The following is a 20,927-nucleotide window of genomic DNA, read 5'->3' as shown; positions in this document are numbered from 1 at the left end:
GTTTAAGTTTTCTCGAACCTTTACGGTAAGTCAGTATGAAATTGTATCTGGTGAACAACAAGGCCCAACGTGCTTGTCGAGAATTTAATCTTTTGGCTGATTGGATTGTAGTCTAAATTCCGGTGGTCCGTCCATCCATCCATTATCGATACCGCTTATCCTCACAAGGGTCGCGGGGCATGCTGGAGCCTATCCCAGCTGTCTTTGGGCAGTAGGCGGGGGACACGCTGAATTGGTTGCCAGCCAATCGCAGGGCACACAGAGACAAACATCCGCACTCACAATCCGGTGATCCGTGTTCACAGTAAATTGTTCTTTGGCTCCTTCCAGTCAATGTCTCCATTCAAGTAGGGCAAGCACGATGGCTAGCAGTTCACGGTTCCCTACATCATAATTTGCCTCGGCGGTGCTGAGTTGACGGGAAAAGAAGCCGCAGGGGCGGTGCCTCTGGTCAACTGGGGAACGCTGGGATAAGACGGCCCCCACTCCTGAATCTGATTTATCAACCTCGACCACAAAAGGAAAATCAGGGTTAGGATGGGTCAGTACAGGTGGATTCATAAATAAGGCTTTCAGGCTGCTAAATGCTGCGGCCGCACTCTCAGTCCTCTGTGAATATTGTGGCGGTCTGTAATGGGGTGAATGCAGTGTGCAAAAGAGGAAGCGGGTACTTATTATTTACTGTGATTTCATTGCTGCACACGGGGGGTGATCATTTTTATGAATAAGGGCGGGGGCTCGAGGCCGGAAGGGTACCCGGGTCAAGGGTGGAGGGTCGCGGCTGGACCGGCAAAATAGGGTCACGTGCCCAGCTCTGTTATTCAGGTTGTAGCTTGTCACTGCTGCTGTTAATCACAGCCAAACCACGCCCAATGGTCTTCCAGGCAACACCCCTTTAGGCGCCGTTTTCAAATATTTGTGAGGGGTGGAGCAAGACAGAGGTAGGGGAGTGAATACCCCTTTAATCCTCTACTAAAGAAAAATACATATTTTTGCTGACTTGACATCAAAAGCCCCAGATGCTTATCCTATGAAGATCCAAGAATAGAGGTTATAACAACATGTACAATTATCCAAACTATAGCAGTACTCCTGATACTCACTTCAACGATGTTGTATTCCTTGATGTCTCAAGCACAGACCAATGTATTTACATTGCAACAAATACCATACATACATACATACAAATACAATAGTAATAGTGAAAAGCACCTTAATCTGCACTGTATGCTTCTGAAGAGGATTCCTGCTCAACTGACACTTTACTGATAGATAGACCACCTGTCAAATCATGATACATGACACCCACATTTTAATTTACACCAGATACTGTGACAAACATAAGTGTTGGTTTGGATGAAGCAATAGCCGGATATGTTCCTAGCCTGTAAATAACTAGACAACAAATATCAAGCATTAACAAGGACAGTATCACTGCAAGGCCTAGACACATCATCATTGATCAGTGAAAGATTTCAGACTAATTTTATGAAAAGTGTTGACCGATGACTGTTAGTATGGCATGCATTTTTGACTAGAGATGACATCTTTACATAGAGTCAAAGTCACAGAATTGTGTATCACAGGATTCACAGTAACACTAAAAATCAATTTAAAAATTGTTAATTGATGTAATGGCTAAACAATAAATCACTTATGATGAAACTGCAATTTTATCTGCAATGCCAATAACCCACAAAAGCTTATTTTAACATTTGTGTATGAACTCAAGCATAAACAAGAAATTTACATAAATAAAATAAATATGTAAAATGTACATGAAATTTACATTTTAGATCACAAAAGTAGTATTATTAGGATTTCTTACAGTGCATATAGCATAACAATTGTCTTATTTTACATTTAGCTTGATTCAGGTTGGAGAAAATGCACTTTTTTATTTCTGTCTCAATTTTTTGCTATTGTTTTGTATTGTATTTGCTTTTGCTATACTTAACACTACAGAACAATTACTGTAGTACCGTAATGTTAGTTAAATCGTAAAGTACATATTCTTACATATAGTAATTGTACAGGATTCAAGCCAATGTGTGGCATATGCTAAATAGTCAAAATGATACAATGTTGATGACTTTTGTGAAGGTATCAAGTACAGTTTAGTACAGTACATTACAGTCCTTTAGCTACAGACCATGTCTTTATGTGTTAATCTGTTAATTGTATCTAGCATTCTAGCTAAAAGGTAAATTACACTTGATATCTCAAGGGGGGGTCTTAAAACCATTTGTTGCCTGCAACTGCTTTCAAGACTTAGGTCTAATGATGATGCATGCACAGTGAAACCTCAACTTGCACCGTAACTGCAATAACATTTTGTGTCTGACCAAAATTATTTGGAAAAATATGTCTTAGGCACAAACATTTGGACATTAAATTGTCAGAATGTATGACGTTAACAGAAAACAGTTGTCGGCAAAATACAGAAAAAAAAATCTAGGGTAATTTAGTACATCTTGAATTGGCCTGCAATAAATCTTGTTTCTTTTTTCTTTTCTTCGCAAGAGACCAAGGTGGTTTACTTTCTTACTTGATAGTCAAAGACACAGCTGGTATTAACCAGATTTTGTGAAAAAAGTACTTTAATTTGGATGTCTGTGACTATTGTTGGGTATTTTAGTCCAAGAGTCCAATCTCTTTGTGATGTTTGACAAGAAGGAGCACCGAGTAAAGCTCACAACTGCTAACATTAGCTGCTTATGCTACTTCTGAGCTATTGCCTCTGACTGGAGAGATTCCATATGCTTGTTATCAAAGGGGAGGTTATGTACTAAGTACATTTTACATTTGTGTGAGTTGAAATATATTAAATTACTTCTAGTAAGTAAAAAGTTCCAAAATTATATGTTAGGTCCATCTGCAACTTTCGTTTCCTTTTGCATGTGTATTGTTTTAACAAATTAAGAGTAGAGTTCACCCTGGACAATTTGCTGACACAGGCTGTGCAGGAAGCCATCGCCGTGCTTCTCCCAGGTTCACATGATATGCTTCAAATATTTGCCTTTATTATCCAAGCTTGTAGACACTTGATTTCATCAAACAAAGTAATAATGAGAAAACAACCCAAACACATTTTTTTCAAGAATATGTTCCCAGCAGGCCCACGAGTTGAAACACGGCATTGTGATTAATATTGCGTTTGTGGAATATGAATTAAGGAGCAAAGTCCACCCCTTTTTAGTCATCTCAGGGGGCTTCCATTTTGTCACGTCGACTGAAAATGCTCAGGGCTCAGGTAACGACCAATCACGACTCAGCTTCAGAAAACAGGTCAGCCGTGATTGGTCGTTACCTGACCAATGTAACACCTGACAGAAGTGACAAAATGTGTGTCCCCTGAGATGGCTAAAGACAGGTGGATTAAATCTTATTCCACAAACACAATATTTATCCGAATGCTTTGTTTCAACTTAGTGGGCTTGCATAGAACATATTCTTGAAAAAAAATGTTTGGGTTGACTTCCGCTTTAAGTCTGCTTGTACATTGATGACAGCTGATGAAGTAACATGTTGCTTAAATCATTGCCTGCACAGTTTACATACAGCACACAGGTTTTATGATGGAAGCAGTTTCATGCTGGAATGGACTATTTTAATATACATTGATTATTATTAATTCATAAAAAAAATAAAAATAAAACAAATTGGAACTCGGCCAGCATGGAACTGATTGTGTTCTCTGAATATTATTTTACCATTATGGACATCGAGTTGGGTCAAAAACTGAAAACACATGCAAACAAAATAATAGATCAGTCAAAGATTACTTTTTTTTTTTTAATATCTTGATCATTTCTCACTAACTAACTAACTAACTAACTAACTAACTAACTAACTAACTAACTAACTAACTAACTAACTATGACAATAGTTGCAAGGGATAAAATCCACACTACTGTACTGTATATACATTTGCTCTTGAAACAAGTCCACTTATACAGGCTCTAACATCAATCTTAACTAGAATATTGGATATTTTTTTTAATGATGTACCAATTAGCCTTGTCCAGGACTCAAAACACGAAAGTGTGCTGGCAGCAGACTATGTACGAAAACAGATATTAACTTAACAGTTGGGTGATAATGGTTACCCAAAAAAAAGTGACTCCCAAAAATGACTAACAGTAATGTACTAATGAAGTGAGCCATACTGTACGTTTTCAGACCTCTTTGCAAGCAGGTGCTGTTGAAACAGGCCCCTCCTCTTTCTTATTTCAGTCTTCCTTTTAACTGCAGTACATAAAAATGGACACAATGAGTCTATAGTTCTTGCTACAAATAACTACAGACTGTAAATGAAACCGTGTCATCGCCCTTGTCAGTTCCCTTTTTCAAATCATTCATCTTCTTATTTCACTCCTCTTCGATTTATTCTGTCATTGTTAGGATAAGAATACTAGTGTTGATTATTGATTAATCATTTCAGGTCGATTGCATGAGTTGGGGACTCCGCTTTCTCCTTTGCCTAAAAACACACATACCATGCATTGGTCAACATCGTGATTCATGAATAACATTTGTATGCAGAATTTGATAAATATGCAGGAACTTACCCTGAGTGAAGGCCGGGGAGGTCTTACTGGTCTGACTGGCCGCACTGGCTCTGCTACAATGTTAATCTGTCTCTGGTAAATAGGTTCTAGATCATCAGCTACATCAGGACAGCCAATGTAGCCACCAGTCCTGAACACAGAACCAAGATCACCCTCTAGCATGTTGTGACTGGAAGGATCATTACACATGCTGCAAGTCTGGTTGGTGGACATGATGCTGCAGCCCACGAGGGTATCTCCAACAGTGATATTACCGGGTTCTAATCCGAGCAGTTCTTCTGATGCCACATCACTGTCTGAGCTGTTATTGGTGGGACTGGTGTTAAACTCCGGTTTGAGGGTGCAATGATTGTTGTTGCTTTCAGCATAAACCTCATCTTTTACCGAGTCCAGCACTTCCTGGTTATTATGACCATCCAAATCTAGCAATTTCTCATATTTATTGTTACTGGGATTCAGTATTCCCTGGTTTTCGTGGCTACCTAAAACTAGCACTTCCGGATTTTCACTTACTTCTTGATGGCTGTCTAAATCCAACACTTCCTTATTCTCTGTACAGGAGAAATCAAATTGTTCCAGATTACCATGGCTACAAAATCCGAGCACTTCTTGGTTACCATATTCACACTGTTCAACTTCTTTGTCACTTAAAAAGTAATAGTGTTCAACCACTTCTTGGTTGTTGGGACTACAAATATTCAAGACTTCTTCATTTTCTTTGCTTTTGAACCATACATTTCCACTGTAGACCAGAGATGATGGTTCCAGTCCTTCTTGGTTTCTGCTTTTAAACACACCCAGCAGTTCTTGGTTATTGTTGCTACAAGGGTCAAACACTTCTTGATTTTCATGCGGAAGAGGTTGTAGCACTTTTTGATTGCTACAGTTAACTTTGTCCTTATCCTCAAATGTACTGCGGGCCATGTTTTCCATGTTATCATTACAACAAGGTTCTGGGACCTCCTGATTCTCTTTTTCAACACTGAGCTTAAAGCCATAGGGATCAGAGTCCTGTACCATCTGGGAAGTGGGGATTTCATAATCATAGGAATAAAAGCTCAAGGGTTCTGGTTGAGACGAGGAGTGTTCTGGGTCAAAAGCCAGATCTTGAACACTGGGTACTGGGCTCAGCTCAGCTTCATCGGGGTCTAAAAGGGTGAGACTAGAATGTTCTGGACTGAGCTTGAAGCCATATGGATCAAAGGAAGACTGACTTGTTAGTTCACAGTCAAAGTTCAGATAGGTTCCTTGTGACTCCGGTTCAGTGTAGAGTTTATGAGAGTCTACAGAGTTATGAAGAGTTGAAGGGTTTCCTGGTCCCGCTTTGATGTTACTTGTCCAATCTGTTACTTCTCCAGGTTCACTATCAAGAGACTGAGTGTTGTCTTTCCTGCCTGTTTTGTCCGGCACCATCACCACTTCATCATCAAGCTCAGTGACAGTGTTAGCTGAAAAGAAATAAAAAGACAGGGTTACTGTTGTGAAAACCATCAGTGGTAAAACATGCACACACTTTTTAGGATTCAACTAAATTTACTGTCATGCCGGCACATAATTACGCATGCGATGGCACAAAATGTAGTAACCAAGGTCCCAGATAATCAATATAATGGTGGGCGAATCAATAGTATCGATACCAATTCAGTATCAGTATCGGATTGATACTAGCGTGATGAGCAGTTTCGATGTTCGTCTTGTATGCACTGCTGCAGTTTCGTCAAGCAGGCGGCAGCCAGATTGCCGGACTCGCTTCTTCTGCCTCAGCACAGAGCAGGCACACTCTGCTCCTCCTACCCGCTTTTGTTTTATGCTAATGTGCCGTCACATGACTTAGCAGCACAAATAAACAAGCAAGCCACCGACTGGGTCTGCCAGAGATACGGAGGAGCTCGCTGGACTTGCGCACAACAAACTGTAACAAAACCTTTGTTCTGCACGGATTGATTTAAATTGGACCTCACTATTATAAAATGTCAAGTGGTGTGCCATGTCAGGAGAAGCGATGGTACGATTAAATTGATGATATAAGCCCCAGGGAGTAAAAAAAATCCTTTAAGTGCACTTCCAAATTCGTACACTAATGTCGACATCGCTAATTGGATACTACAAACTTGCCAGCTCAAGTAATCCCTGAAAGTTTAACATACACATACCAAAGTCAATGCTCACACTTGATCTTGCGTTTACAATACCTTTCCAAATGCCTTACAAAGATTATGCTGATCACAATAAAACATATTATTCTCAGAATAAAACCCACAGTTAGGGTTTGATCACACAGTATTGTAAAAGTAATTACTGTATTAACAGTACAACTGTTACTTTTTATTTTAAACGATTATTGCTTTCATTTCCTTTTGAATGTTGTAATGTAACAACAACGTGGTGAATGAAAGAATAATCATTTTGCCTTTTATGCTACAGTAGACAATGCTTTGAAACTGCTTTGTGTATTACCTGTGACCCGTGTACATTTGTTGCTCTCATGAATGTCGTATGCGATGTGAAGACAAAACAAGACTAAGACCTGTTGCTTAAAGAGAGTAAATGTAGCAATTTGATTGTGTATACATGTTATCCATTATATTACGCTGCTTAGATATATAATATTAAGCCTTACAATGTTTTAATAACATGATTACTTTTACTTAGTATTGTGTTAATTTAAAACATGCAATGTTTGCTTTGAGCCCAGTATCATGTTTGTTTTAATATTATGTTTGTTTCAAACAATCATAATATTGCTTGCAATCCAAAAACTTGGTGAGCCGAAGGGACTTGTTTACATAAGATCAGCTAACGCCCAAACTGAAAAAGATGAGGTAATGGAATTTTACAAAGCGCCTGACCCAGTGGAATTGTACTGAGACATGCGCAGTTGTTGTAGAAGCTTCTGGAAAAATAGAGGCTGTATAAGGCCCTGGTCATAGAAGCCCCGTGCCCTTTTTCCAGCGGATTTCATGGACACTTTTACGGAGGATTAATTTAGCATATTTTCCTACTTTGGATTTTTCAATCTTGGAGAGATGGATTAATCATCATCCTTTTGGACATAGCCAAATTATCACTTTGTTAAGGTAATTAAAATAAATAACCTGTTATCGCGTGTATAAAGATAAAGGCCAGTCGAGTGTCTATATTTCTTTTCTTCGCAAAAATACCTCATCACTAATTAGATTTTGGGGCATTTTAAGAATTGATCACCCTTAAAAAGCTTAGCCAAATTAGACTGTTATTTACTCTCATTTAACCCTTTCTCATCATTTTACTATTATTTATTTTTGTTATTATTTTACATGTTATTACTATGGTTTTAACATTTTATTCTTATTTCTCTTTTCTCCTGTGTATTATTAATTTTATTTCGTTTCCGGCGCTGCGCGAATGGCAGCCCGCTAAAGTAGCTCCGGCTCATCGGTGAGCCTTTTCATGTGTTTTTGTTCTTTAATATTACTCTACCTCATACCTTTTTCATATAGTTGATAGTCGTAACTTGCGTAGCAATGGACACCCAAACTGCGGTATTCTTGCTGCTGCTGATGGCTATTTTTTGCGCGATCGTGTCCGGCGACTTGGCTCGGAGCCGAGCCCCCATTGTTTACAGCCGGAATCAGCTGTTAGCACTCCGTGCTAACCATGCGCCGGCTCCCGGGGCGAGACCCGATATCCCACGTGAGCTGAGGAGGAAGAGACGGGGATCTCGTGCGGGGGTTAAACGCCGGGAAAGGAGGAGACGATACCATCCTGTCCTCCCGTCTGTTATCATGGGGAATGTTAGATCGCTCCCCAACAAGATGGACGAGCTAGCGGGAGAGGGACTTCCGGGAGGCTAGCCTGATGCTATTCACGGAGTCGTGGCTAACAGCGCTAACGCCGAACGCGGTCGTAGAATTGGACGGCTTCCAAATCATACGCGCGGACATGACGCTGGAGAGTGGAAAGAGGAAAGGAGGAGGGCTGGCTGTGTTTGTGAACGATAGATGGTGTAATCCTGGGCACATCACGATTAAGGAGCAGCTTTGCAGCAGGGATATTGAGCTGCTAGCTGTTGGCATGAGGCCATTCTACATCCCGCGAGAGTTTAGTCATGTGATCGCGGTGACCGTCTACGTCCCACCAGCTGCCAGCAGCGACAGAGCCTGTGATGTCTTGACTGCAGCAGTGAGCAGGCTACAAACACAGCACCCAAATGCCCTGGTACTCATCTCTGGTGACTTCAATCATGACTCCCCTGCCTTTATTCACACAGTATGTCACCTGCCACACCAGAGACAATAAAACACTGGGCCTTTTCTATGCCAACACCAAGGAGGCACACACATCACTGCCCCTCCCCCCGCTGGGCAAAGCTGATCACAACCTGGTGGCTCTCCAGTCTGTGTACAAACCTCTGGTCCGCAGGCAGCCAGCTGTGACCCGCACGGTTCAGAGATGGTCTGGAGAGGCCTTAAAGGACTGCTTCAGCACAACTGTGTGGGAAGTATTCAGCGATGCTCACGGGGAAGACATTAATAGTCTAACGGACACTGTTACAGACTATATAAATTTCTGCATGGAGAACACCATACCCACCAGGACAGTAAGGTGTTTCTCCAACAACAAACCCTGGATAACACCAGACATAAAAGCTCTCCTGAAGGAGAAGAGGAGGGCTTTTGCGTCAGACAACATAGAGGAGCGGAGGACTGTGCAGCGCCAGCTGAGGAGGAGGATCAGAGAGGGGAAAAGGTCCTACAGGAAGAGGATGGAGGAGCAGCTGCTGCAGAATAACGCCAGGGGAGTCTGGAGGGGCCTGAAGACCATCTCAGGCCACGGACAACCCAAGACCCGGACTGGGGGGGACCTGCAGTGGGCAAATGAGCTGAATCTCTTTTTCAATAGGTTCGATCAGATGCCTGCCTCCACTCAGTCTCTCCTGCTGCAGCCTCCACCTACTCCTCCTGCTGGGCGTGTCACCCCCTCCCCTCTTTTCTCCACAGTCTCCAGCTCCCAGCTACACCAGATAGCCACCACTCCCTCCTGTCCAGCCTTGGCCTTCACAACATCTCAGGTGAGGAACCAGCTGAAGAAGATGAAGGCGAGGAAGGCAGCGGGTCCAGATGGCATCAGCCCCCAGCTCCTCAAATCCTGCGCAGACCAGCTGTGTGGAATTGTCCAGCACATGTTCAACCTGAGCCTGAAGCTGGGCAGGGTCCCCCAGCTATGGAAAACATCCTGCCTGGTCCCGGTGCCAAAGACCCCCCACCCGAAGGAGCTCAACAGCTTCAGACCAGTGGCGCTGACGTCTCACCTGATGAAGACCCTGGAGAGACTAGTCCTTGTCCACCTGCGCCCCCTGGTGAGCTCCTCAATGGACCCACTCCAGTTCGCATATCAGCCTGGCATCAGTGTGGATGATGCCATCATCTACCTCCTCCACACTTCACTCTCCCACCTGGAGAAGGCGGGGAGCACTGTGAGGATCATGTTCTTTGATTTCTCCAGTGCTTTCAACACCATCCAGCCCACCCTACTGGGAGACAAGCTGGAGCGGGCGGGGGTGGCGCACCACCTCACCACATGGATCCAGGACTACCTCACAAACCGGCCACAGTATGTGAGGACACAGGACTGTGTGTCTGACGTGCTCCTCTGCAGCACGGGGGCCCCACAGGGAACTGTCTTGGCTCCCTTCCTGTTCACCCTCTACACCTCGGACTTCAACTACAACACCCCTACCTGTCACCTGCAGAGGTTCTCTGACGACTCTGCGATTGTCGGCCTCATCACAGGCGGAGGTGATTGGGAGTACAGAGAACTTACTCAGGGTTTTGTGGACTGGTGCCAGCAGAACCGCCTCCTGATCAATGCGGGGAAATCCAAAGAAATGGTGGTGGATTTCGGTAGGTGCCAGCACTCTTCACCTGCACCAGTGAATATCCGGGGAACAGATGTTGAGAGAGTCTCAACTTACAAGTACCTGGGTGTTCATCTGAACAACAAACTGGACTGGTGCGACAACACAGACGCCCTCTATAGGAAGAGTCAGAGCAGACTCTTCCTACTCAGGAGACTGAGGTCTTTTGGGGTTCAGGGGACACTCCTCAGGAACTTTTATGACTCGGTGGTTGTATCGGTCATCTTCCAGGGAGTGGTCACCTGGGCAGGCGGCGTCTCGGCCCGGGACAAGAAGCGGCTGGACAGGGCCGCTCCCTGGACTCTGTGGACTCGGTGGGGGACAGGAGGATGTTGGCCAAGCTGTTATCAATGCTGGGCAACCCGGACCACCCCCTCCAGGGCACCCTAACAGCACTCCACAGCACCTTCAGTGACAGACCTCGCTGTGCAAAGGAGAGATTCCGCCGTTCCTTCTTGCCTGCTGCTGTCAGACTCTTTAACAAGAACGTTGTGTAGTCTCTACAAACTGGCGGACATTAGTGCAATTGTGCAGTCCTGCACCTGAGCTCATATCGTGCAATACCCAATATTCCCCACTACTGTAATTCCGTGCAATACTCAACATTCCCCACTACTGTTAGTCTAGTTTTATTTTTATCCAATGCTGTTCCTTACATTTCACTACAGCACTGCGGCACTGTCACTTACTTAGAGTATTTTTTCCTCTGTACTATGTACAGGCCGAAATGAGTGTTCCTCATATTGTTTATGTAGATGTAGGTTGGTGTGTATATACATGTGTATATACACATGTTACTGCGTATATTTACATAGGTTTGATCCTAAATGTTTGCCTTCAATGTTATACATTAATGGCCACATTATGCCGCCGCCCCTGTGTGACCTATATCTTTGCTGCTGTAACAAAATTTCCCCACTGTGGGATCAATAAAGGCATTCTTATCTTAATAAAGGATTTATTATTATTACTTTTATTATTAATACAAATCTGGTTTTATGCCATACAAAAAGCACTGGCTCTGTTATTTTCATGATTACTGTTTGAACTTCGCGTCTGGCGGATTCGACTGTTGATCAATGTTTATTATTTGAATCCTTGTTGTCAAAATAAATCCTTTAAATTTATTTAAATCTATCTTTGTCATTGTTACAATTTAATTCATTTTTACCTCTCAACCTCTATATTGAATGTACGGCTACGACCTTACAGATAAAAGGTCGTGTTATCTTTTGTAAAATTAATTAAATAATTTACTCCGGCTAAATATAAACAAATCCTTACAGTCTTAATAAAGACTGTTAAATTTCAAATGCAAACGATTCATAGAGACAAAGCTGCTGTAAAAATGTAGTAGTCGTATTATTCATTCTTGATTATGGATGGTTACTCATTAAGGACAAATAAACAGCGGCGGATCGGGTTGGCTACGTAAATGTAAAGGCAGTTAATAAACCTAGGCGAATTCATTTCGACACCAGCTTAAAGGGCTCCCGTCCCCTTGCGTGACCCTTTAAGAACTGGCAAGGGTTAAGGGGAGACTTAACCCATTGAACGGAGTAGTCGGTCAGGATTTTCCGTACAGTCCTGCGGGTAAGCAGAATTTGACAATAAGTTAATCAGCAACGGTCCATGGGGCGGCTGTCACGTGGTTCGACCGGCCTGGAAATAGACAGGCCATTTCGGGAAAATCAATCCTCAGCATGTCCCTGCTATCAATAGATGGCCATCCACCAAAACTGACTAAGGAGGGCATCGTTCAGAGAAGCATCCAAAAGGCCCATGGTAACTGCAGAGGAGCAGCAGAAATCCAAATCTTAGGTAGAAAAGTCTGTCTACAAGAAAACTATTAATTGTTCAGTCCACCAATCAGGCCTTCATGGAAATGTGGAAAGAAAGGCATAGCTGAAAAAAAAGTCAAAACTGTTGTTGGGGGCACAACAAAAGTGGAAGAATGTGCACTGCTGAGACTTAAGTTCACCTTCAAACAAAACAGTGACCCTAAACCAGGTAATTCCAGTCCTCGAGGGCCTGCCGGTTTTATATGTCACCCTGCTGCGACCAACCTGATTCAAATGATCATATAATCAGCAAGGTCTGCAGAAGCTGGATAACGATCCCCAGGTGTGTTGCAGAAGGAAGACGTTGAAAACATGCAGGATACCGTCCCTCGAGGGCCGGAATTGACCACCCCTGCCCTAAATCTTCAGCAAGAGCTACAATGGAATGGCTTGGATCAAAACATGTAGAATAGTGTGTAGAAAGCTTAGTCAAAGCCAGCACTAAATCACATTGACAATTGGTAGCAAGACTTCAAAATTGCTGTTCACAGACACTCTCCATCATAATCTGATTTAGCTTCAGCTATTTTGCAAAGACAAACGGGCAAAAATTACAGTCTGGAGATATCCAAAGCTATTAGGGTCATACCGCATCAAATGCTTTTTTGACAATGTATTAACTTAGGGTGTTGAATATATATTTTTTTTTTTTACAAAAAACATTTGTAAAACCATGTATCATTTTCCTTCCAATTTGCAATGATGTGCCACTTTTCATTTCTTTATCACATGAAATCCATCCATCCATCCATTCATTATCTATACAGCTTGTCCTCACAAGGGTCGCGGGCGTGCTGGAGCATATCCCAGCTGTCTTCGGGCAGTAGGCGGGGGACACCCTGAATTTGTTGCCAGCCAATCGCAGGGCACATAGAAACAAATATCCTCACTCACAATCACACCTAGGGGCAATTTAGAGTGTCCAATCCACTTACCAAGCATGTTTTTGGAATGTGGGAGGAAACCGGAGTACCCGGGGAAAACCCACGCAGGCACGGGGAGAACATGCAAACTCCACACAGGGAGGCCGGAGCCGGGATCGAACCCACGACCTCTGAACTGTGAGGCAGACGAGCTAACCAGTCGACCACCGTGCCGCCCACATGAAATTCCAATAAAATTATTTATGTTTGTGATTGTAATACTAATTAATTCAATTGTGTTCAGGGTGTTGTTGCGTGCTCCGGAAATAACAAAGTGACGTCACACGCCAAGTTTGACATATCTGTCTGCCTGGGCACCGTGCATGAGAGGGATCGTCAGGTAGCGAGGAAGTTATGGGCAGGTAAAGGAAAGGCACAATGTAAGTGCACACAATTAGTCCATTGCCGTGTTTTATTTTTTGTACCTGATTTTCGGGGTATGTGTTGATTGGTAACCGCAGTTGTTTCGGCGTCGGCTGGTTGAGAGCAGGACGAAGGGAGGTTCGCACCCTTGGTTAGGCGAAGCGAGGTATGTGACGGCTGCTGGCGTATTGTTTGTAAAATCGATTAACAATCGAATGTACGTAAATGTGTGTTTTATATGGTAAATGTAATATGAATTGTATTTTGTATGTTTTAGTTGTGAAAAAGTTCAAGGGTTCTAAATACTTTAGTAAAACACTGATACCTACAAAAATTACCTTCCTCCACTTGCGCAGTTGCCTCATTGGTAAATTGTCCAGCTAGAGATCCAAGACTGTGCTCTTCTATGTCAGAGGGTGGGGAGACAGTACTGAGGTCCAGTTCATACCCATTGGGATCCGATTGTACAGAATACTGGCCCTGAGAATGCCAACTTCGCGTGGGCTCTGGGCCTAGCTCCTCAGATGAACTCTGGATTGGTTTAAAGCCGTGGTTATCTGCCCCAGGGATAGTGTCAGGATCCTCTTGACTATAGCTCATCTCAATGTCACTGTCTCCATCCGGAAACTCAGACTCAAAACACTGCGTCCCCGTTGAAGCTTTATTTTCAGCACAAGATAGACTAGTGTCGGTCTCATCACAGATAATTACTGCTCCTTCATCACAACCTTTTTTTGCCTCTGGAAAAAAACTGTCCGCTGCAAAGGGGTCACTGCCTTTGAAAGGATCTGATGCAAAGCCATCTGAAAAAAAAGATAATTTGAGAATCAGAACATCATAAAATCAATCATCAGAATATCTTATTAGAGAGCATACAGTATAGTGTCAGTGTGCCACAGTACAACGTACATTGGTTGATTTTGTTTAAAGATAATCATGGAAATCAGTGGTCCCCGACATTTTAACGGACCAGTTTAGACAAGGCAAGGGGAACGGGGGGGGGGGGGCGGGGCGGGCGATGTGTGTGTGTGTGTGTGGGGGGGGGGGGGGGGGGGCTTGATGGGCATGGTTTGGGGGCGGGTGGTGGATGCGATATAAAAATAGAATTTTCATTGCTTTGAAATTGATCATTATGGCGTAATTCAACATTTTATCAACATGCAACATGTCATGTCATGTCATCTTCCAAACCGCTTATCCTTTATAGGGTCGCGGGGAGTTGCTGGAGCCTATCCCAGCCGTCAATGGGCGAAGGCAGACTGCACCCCGAACTGGTCGCCAGCCAGTCGCAGGGCACACATAGACACTGTCACTGAGCGGGAATCGATCCCACGCTGCCCGCACACAACTCAGGCGACATGCAACATTATTTTCATTTATTTCAAACATTTTTATTCAACAGTACAACAAATGTATAACAATATGAAAAAACACAGTGAACTACTAAAAATGGTCATTGTTGCTGTTACTTTCTGTTTACTGCTACTTCTTTCATTTATTGGCGGATTCAATTTACTTCAGCTTGCAAACCAAAGTTTGAAGGAAATACTGGAGTCTGATTGGCTGCAGTTGTGTACATTTCTTGAGCACCTGATGGAGTAAATATGCTCAAAGCTTGCACTGGTCACGTAATATCATAATTCTCAATGATGTAATCATCCAGCCCTACTCACAGTGTACATTGGTCCCTCGTTTATTGCGGTGGTTACGTTCCAAAAAAAAAACGCAATAGGTGAAATCCGCGAAGAAAGAAACGTTTTTGTTTTACAATTATTAACATTAACATTTTCTCACATTTCTCTCATGTTTAATTCACACATTAAGAAAAACTCGCTGTTTCTCGCTTAATTTAGATGGCTGAAATATATAAACATGGTGAACCGTTGCTGTGTTAGTGGGTGCAGCGCAAAGGAAGAACATTTAACAACGGACTGAGTTTTTATAGGTTTCCGGCTGGGCGAAAGATCGAAGTTCGTTAAAGTTAGCAACAGATTGGCACATTTGGAGTTGTCCGTAACTCCAAAATGAAGTTATTGCAACGCAAACGATAGCTTTGTCCACTCTCTCTAAGGTAGCCAAAGAGCTACCACTTGAATTTCAGCAACACAATTTGTGGTCTGACCACTAATGTTTGTGCTTTTTCAACAGGCTCCGCTGAGATAGAGATGCGTGCCCAGGGACCGTCAACAAATAGCAAGCACCCACATGAAAACGAACTATTAAAAAAACAAAACACGTTTTTTATTATTCATCGTCGTGTTTCTTCAATTTTTACACAAAGATCTCCAGCTAGTTACAATACAACCCTCATTTTGGGGAAAAAATAAGAAATTAGATTTTAGAAGGGATTTTGTATCAATGAGTGTTCACCATTAGGTCTCAAAAGTCACATCACATATTGATAGGGACTACCTGGTTATACTACAATTCATCCAAAAACGGGGGTAGTACTGTAACCACCTGATGATATTTATGTGTGTAATTAAAGAAGAAACACGAAAATGAATAACGATTAAGTTTTTTATTTTTAATTGTTAGTTTTTTTGTTGGTGGTTATTATTTGTTGACGGTGCCTCAGCACTGCCTCCGCGTCGCTCTTAATAAGAAACAATGGCATATTGCTCACTTCGATGACAAGCAGATGTGTTAAAAATCAACTCATGAGCTTGTATCTCGTTGGCTACGTCACTGTGGTTGTAAAGCCCAGCCATTTTCCTGCATTTTAACATGTTTTTGAATCGACAAATACACAGCCTTTAACATGCACTCATTCACCGCCCCAAACATGGCGGATGATGACGTCGTGATGACGCAGTGCACGGGCCCTATATGAGCCTGCCGAGGGTTGGTCATGGCTCCGCCTCCAGTGAAGTTGACCGTAACAAAGGCACTTTGGGCAACATAAACTTTATTGCACGCTTCCAAGCCTGCTGAGTATAAGTGGTTCAGAAAATGGATGGATGGATAGCAAACGTGTCGTTACTATCATAATTTATACTTGTTGGAATACAAACGGCCATGGCTTGTTGAAGTACAGCTATGGTAAGTGATATTTTTAATCATCAGTTTTATTTGGTCACATGAAACTGACCATTACCACAAATGTAAATACTGTACACTTGTACGCAGTGTGGTCGGATGTATGGCCCGCTGCAGCTACACACAGACGAAAATGAAATATCTATTATAATGCTGGTCGGCTTCTCTTCCACCACACTAAGCAAATGGGGGAAACATTGCAGTATAGCTGATCTTTCCACAGTAGTTTCCTATATATTTTACTCAAACTGTGTATTTGCAGTTTGCAGTCATCACATTTTTTCTTTATACAGTACACTTGAGTTTGTTGCGTGGCTGGTCGTGTCAGTGTGGAATAGCGAATTATCAAGCTGATGGCTATTTATTGCGAGCATGCAAATTTACAATAGCTAACATTAGCATTAGCATTTTGATTTGAGCACGGAAAGCTACTTATTCGTACAGCAGGAACAGAGCCAATGCAGCGTAAGATGTCCCTCCTAGTTTTTGAGGTCACGCCAGTGAGTGAAAGCTGGGCCAAGTTGATCCTTGAATGTTCTTTTATGCGGGTGGACTCCCTTTTTTAAAAAAAAATTTTGGTCTCTTCAGACAAAACTTTTTGTTTCTTTGGTTGTTTTGCAGCTTCTGCCATGACACCAGTAATATTCCGTAGATGTGAGAATCGACTACATTCTTTGTAACCAATGGAGAAAGAGGGTAAGTGGCGTATGCCGTAAAGCAAGTCAGCACATTTGTAGTTTTCTTGTTGGCCAGGGTTCTGGTTTCCTCCTCAAGGTTGCCTGGTGACAGTGAAATCGATACAGACCCCCGCAAGCCGTGACAAATGTACCATTCAACCAATTGTAAATCGATATTATTTTACAAGAATTATGAACAACCTGCATAGTGTTGTTTTAATTTTTAATATTGTTATTACTATTATCAGATTAATTATTCATATTTTTAATATTATTTTATACCGAAACAAAGGTCAAAACCTTTTTGAACCCTCCTGTTATGTTGTGAATTGAAATTGACCCGTTTAGAAAATCAAGTGAGGAAAAAAAGGATTTAACTTTGTCTGATGGCTGTTTTTTTTTTTTTTTTCATTTCTTAGTATTGAAAACATTGCGTTATGTGATTATTTTTTATGATTAAACATTAGAGCAGGTCACATTCACCACATTAACTTTGTTAATAAATGATCATAACAGGAAAATAGTCCAAACATCTGTTTAATAAATAAAAATGTAAACATTTTTATTAGGGCTGTCAATTTAGCGCGTTATTTCTCGGCGTTAATGCAACCCCTGATTAATAAATAAAAATGTAAACATTTTTATTAGGGCTGTCAATTTAGCGTGTTATTTTCGGCGTAAATCCATCCCCTTTTTGACACCGTCAATTGTTTTGATCGCGTGTTTAAGCTTTCCATAGCAACCAACGGCTGCATTGATAAAGGCTGGTGGTCACCATGATCTATACATGTATATTTTAAACAAAGCTTTAGAGAAGAGGAGGCATTACATCTGCTTCAAAATATTGACGATGAGGATGAATTGCTCGGCTGAGTCCCCCTGCCCTGTGGTGATAGCGACGCACGTGTTGGTAATGTCCCCCTTAAACGTTGTTCTTCCTTATCTTCGGAGGCCGTGGTATGGTGGGTTACATTATAGGTTTGACTTTATGTATTTATTCTGGCATCTTCCTTGGTAAAGACAACCGACACGGCAGGACAGTGTTTTGTTGCGTCTTCGTATTAAGACATGAACAGCCCTGCTTTAATTCACCTCTCTCTCTCCTTTCTTCTCCGCCCAGGAAATGTGTGATACCAAACCAAATAAAAATGTTTTAAGAAGGAATAAATACTTAAGCACAGTATAAATAAATATATACTCACAAAACAATATTGCAGCATTTTAGAAAAATAATAAATAGAAAATAATATGCCGTTTGCTTGCCCTGCGACTGGCTGGCGACCAGTTCGGGGTGTAGTCTGCCTTCGCCCATTGACGGCTGGGATAGGCTCCAGCAACTCCCCGCGACCCTATATAGGATAAGCGGTTTGGAAGATGACATGACATGACATGCCGTTTGCTCCAAAGCAGCTGTAACAGCACGACACACGTGGCGCGACCGAGAGCCGCACGGGACGATCTCAGCGGTCCACCAACTGTTTATCATTGATTTATCTGACACAATTTACATTAGAATATCCCCACTACAGAATTTTGATGAACAAAATACCTTTATTAGACACTCGAGCAGCGAGTAATCATCTTTTTTGTCGATGAAGTCATAGCCATGAGCGCAATAAAAGTGACGTGCGTAAAAATGAATGCTCTCGTAATCCAAGCGGCGCTTGAGCAACAACTCGCCCTCAAGAAGAAATAACTATATCTGTCAGGTCAACACCAATGTAAATGATTGGGTGTTTGGCTGCGGACACGCGTGCGTGCGTGTGCGTGTGTGGGTGTGTGTGTGTGTTTGAAAGGGCTGAGAGGCTGTTTGTGTGAATTGAATCCAATGCTTGTTTTTTTCAATTGAAGTGGAAGTCAACCCAAACATTTTTTTTCAAGAATATGTTCTATGCAGGCCCCCTAAATGAAACAAGGCATTCTGATTAATATTGTGTTTGTGGAATATGAGTCAAGCAGCAAAATCTAGCCATCTCTGGGGACGACCATTTTATCACTTCTGTCAACTGAAAATGACATCACAGATGCCCTGAGGGCTCAAATAACGACCAATCATGGTTCAGGTTCAGAAAACAGGTGAGCTGTGATTGGTCGGTACCTGAGCCCTGAGCATCTGTGATGTGATTTTCAGTCGACATTGATGGCTTAAAACAGGTAGATTGACTCTTATTCCACAAACGCAATATTTATCAGAATGCCTTGTTTCAACTAGTGGGCTTGCATAGAGCATGTTCTTGAAAAATAATATGTTTAGGTTCACTTCTCTTTAATAAAGTATTTGCATAAGAAAATCAATCCTCTTATTCATGTTAAGGGTATTAAAATTCAAGAAAATAATGGGACAGAAAAATCAAGGGATTTTTTTTGCAATAAATAAAATGTGCAATTAAATATTTTAATTGTTTGACAGCACAATTTTTTATACAAATAATGATGACGCGTTTTTGAACTAACGAAATTAATTTTAATGAACAACATATAAGGTCGGAAACAAGAAATTATCAATTGTGACCCGGACGTATCTGAATGACCACAACATGATCTTAAAGTCACAAAAAAATATATATATTAATAAAATGTATACATTTTCATACAAATAACGATGACAAACTTTTGAGCTAAAGAATTTAATTTTAATGAACAATATATGAGGTCGGAAACATAAAGAAATCATCAACTGTGACTCGCCCGTAACACTTCCTCTGACTGTCCTCCCTCTGTCCTGACGCAACACCGCTGTAGTGTTTTTTTCTACTCTCCTTTCTCTTATAGCCGCTAGCTTTGTTGCCTTGTTACTCTCTCGGGCGAGATGATGAGAAGAAACCCACATGTCACCTTCAATTAAGTTTGAACATGAAAGGGTCCCATTGTTACTTGCACAGCTCGCTGAAGTTGTGGGCATTCTCAGAGTTGCCAAGCGACAAAGTAAATTCATCCCAGGGTCAGAGCCATGGGTGGGCCTGGGTGTGCACAGGGTGTGCACAGGCCCACCCAGATTGACAGACTGCCCACCCAGTGAAATTCATGAAAAAATATATACTTTTACATTTTTAGTAAATTGTGAATTTATTTATGTTTTTTTTAATTGAATATTAAGAATGGCATAATTGTGGTTGTCTAAGGAAGATCTGAACTTCATTTTATTCGGTTTGTCATTTTATTTGAATATACAATGTGTATAGGAGGATCGTGCGAAGTGAGAGAATTATTCAGGCCAGCCCTGATTTTTCCAGGCCCACCCATTAGCCACGTTCTGGCTCCGCCCCTGGTTCATCCTCCTAACTTTATTAATAAAGTGCGAAGTTGCCCTATATGTTGAAAAGCCTGACTTTCAACACTTTTCCAGAGTCGAGGGTTACCCGACAAATGTGACCAGGGGAGATGCATGCGAGTGGATCGCCCGGCCGAGCAGTTAGCATACCTTGCTTGAGCTCCAACCTTTGCAAAATTTTCTAAGTTCACCTCTATTGTGTTGGTGCAAGATGAAACACTAGTATTTAGTCCGTCTCGTTCTTTACTCTCTCATTTTCCCTCTACAACAAAACAACCTTCTTTCCTTCCTTTTTTTTAATTCTCTCCCGCATAGTTCCAGCCCCTAGCGAATGGAGGTCACGTGC

General features: G+C 42.1%; 1 protein-coding gene and 1 long non-coding RNA gene across 6 annotated transcripts in view; one reads left to right on the top strand and one right to left on the bottom strand.

Annotated features, from left to right (window-relative positions):
• Positions 1-1,295: 1,295 nt before the first annotated feature.
• The window catches only part of LOC147140331 (uncharacterized), a 94,169-nt gene continuing 74,537 nt past the window's right edge, over positions 1,296-20,927 (bottom strand). For 3 of the 4 annotated variants that reach the window (XM_086044083.1, XM_086044086.1, XM_086044085.1), the window contains 3 exons: positions 13,924-14,397; positions 4,572-6,019; positions 1,296-4,483 (listed from right to left, as the gene is read on the bottom strand). In XM_086044083.1, coding sequence (XP_085900209.1) covers positions 4,436-4,483; positions 4,572-6,019; positions 13,924-14,397 — 1,970 coding nt within the window. In that variant the 3' untranslated portion in view covers positions 1,296-4,435. The remainder of the gene's footprint in view (positions 4,484-4,571; positions 6,020-13,923; positions 14,398-20,927) is intronic. The other variant, XM_086044084.1, reaches the window with a different exon arrangement.
• The window catches only part of LOC147140332 (uncharacterized), a 58,226-nt gene continuing 44,794 nt past the window's right edge, over positions 7,496-20,927 (top strand). Inside the window, exons 1-2 of one of the 2 annotated variants that reach the window (XR_015088509.1) lie at positions 7,496-7,648; positions 17,255-17,329. This is a non-coding gene — a long non-coding RNA (uncharacterized LOC147140332). Of the gene's footprint in view, positions 7,649-16,399; positions 16,637-17,254; positions 17,330-20,927 lie in introns of those variants that run through there. The other variant, XR_015088508.1, reaches the window with a different exon arrangement.

Source organism: Filicampus tigris, chromosome 10, assembly GCF_054856515.1.
Source record: "Filicampus tigris isolate MCC_2025a chromosome 10, RoL_Ftig_1.0, whole genome shotgun sequence".
NCBI lineage: Eukaryota > Metazoa > Chordata > Actinopteri > Syngnathiformes > Syngnathidae > Filicampus > Filicampus tigris.
This window is presented reverse-complemented; position numbering and strand designations above follow the sequence as displayed.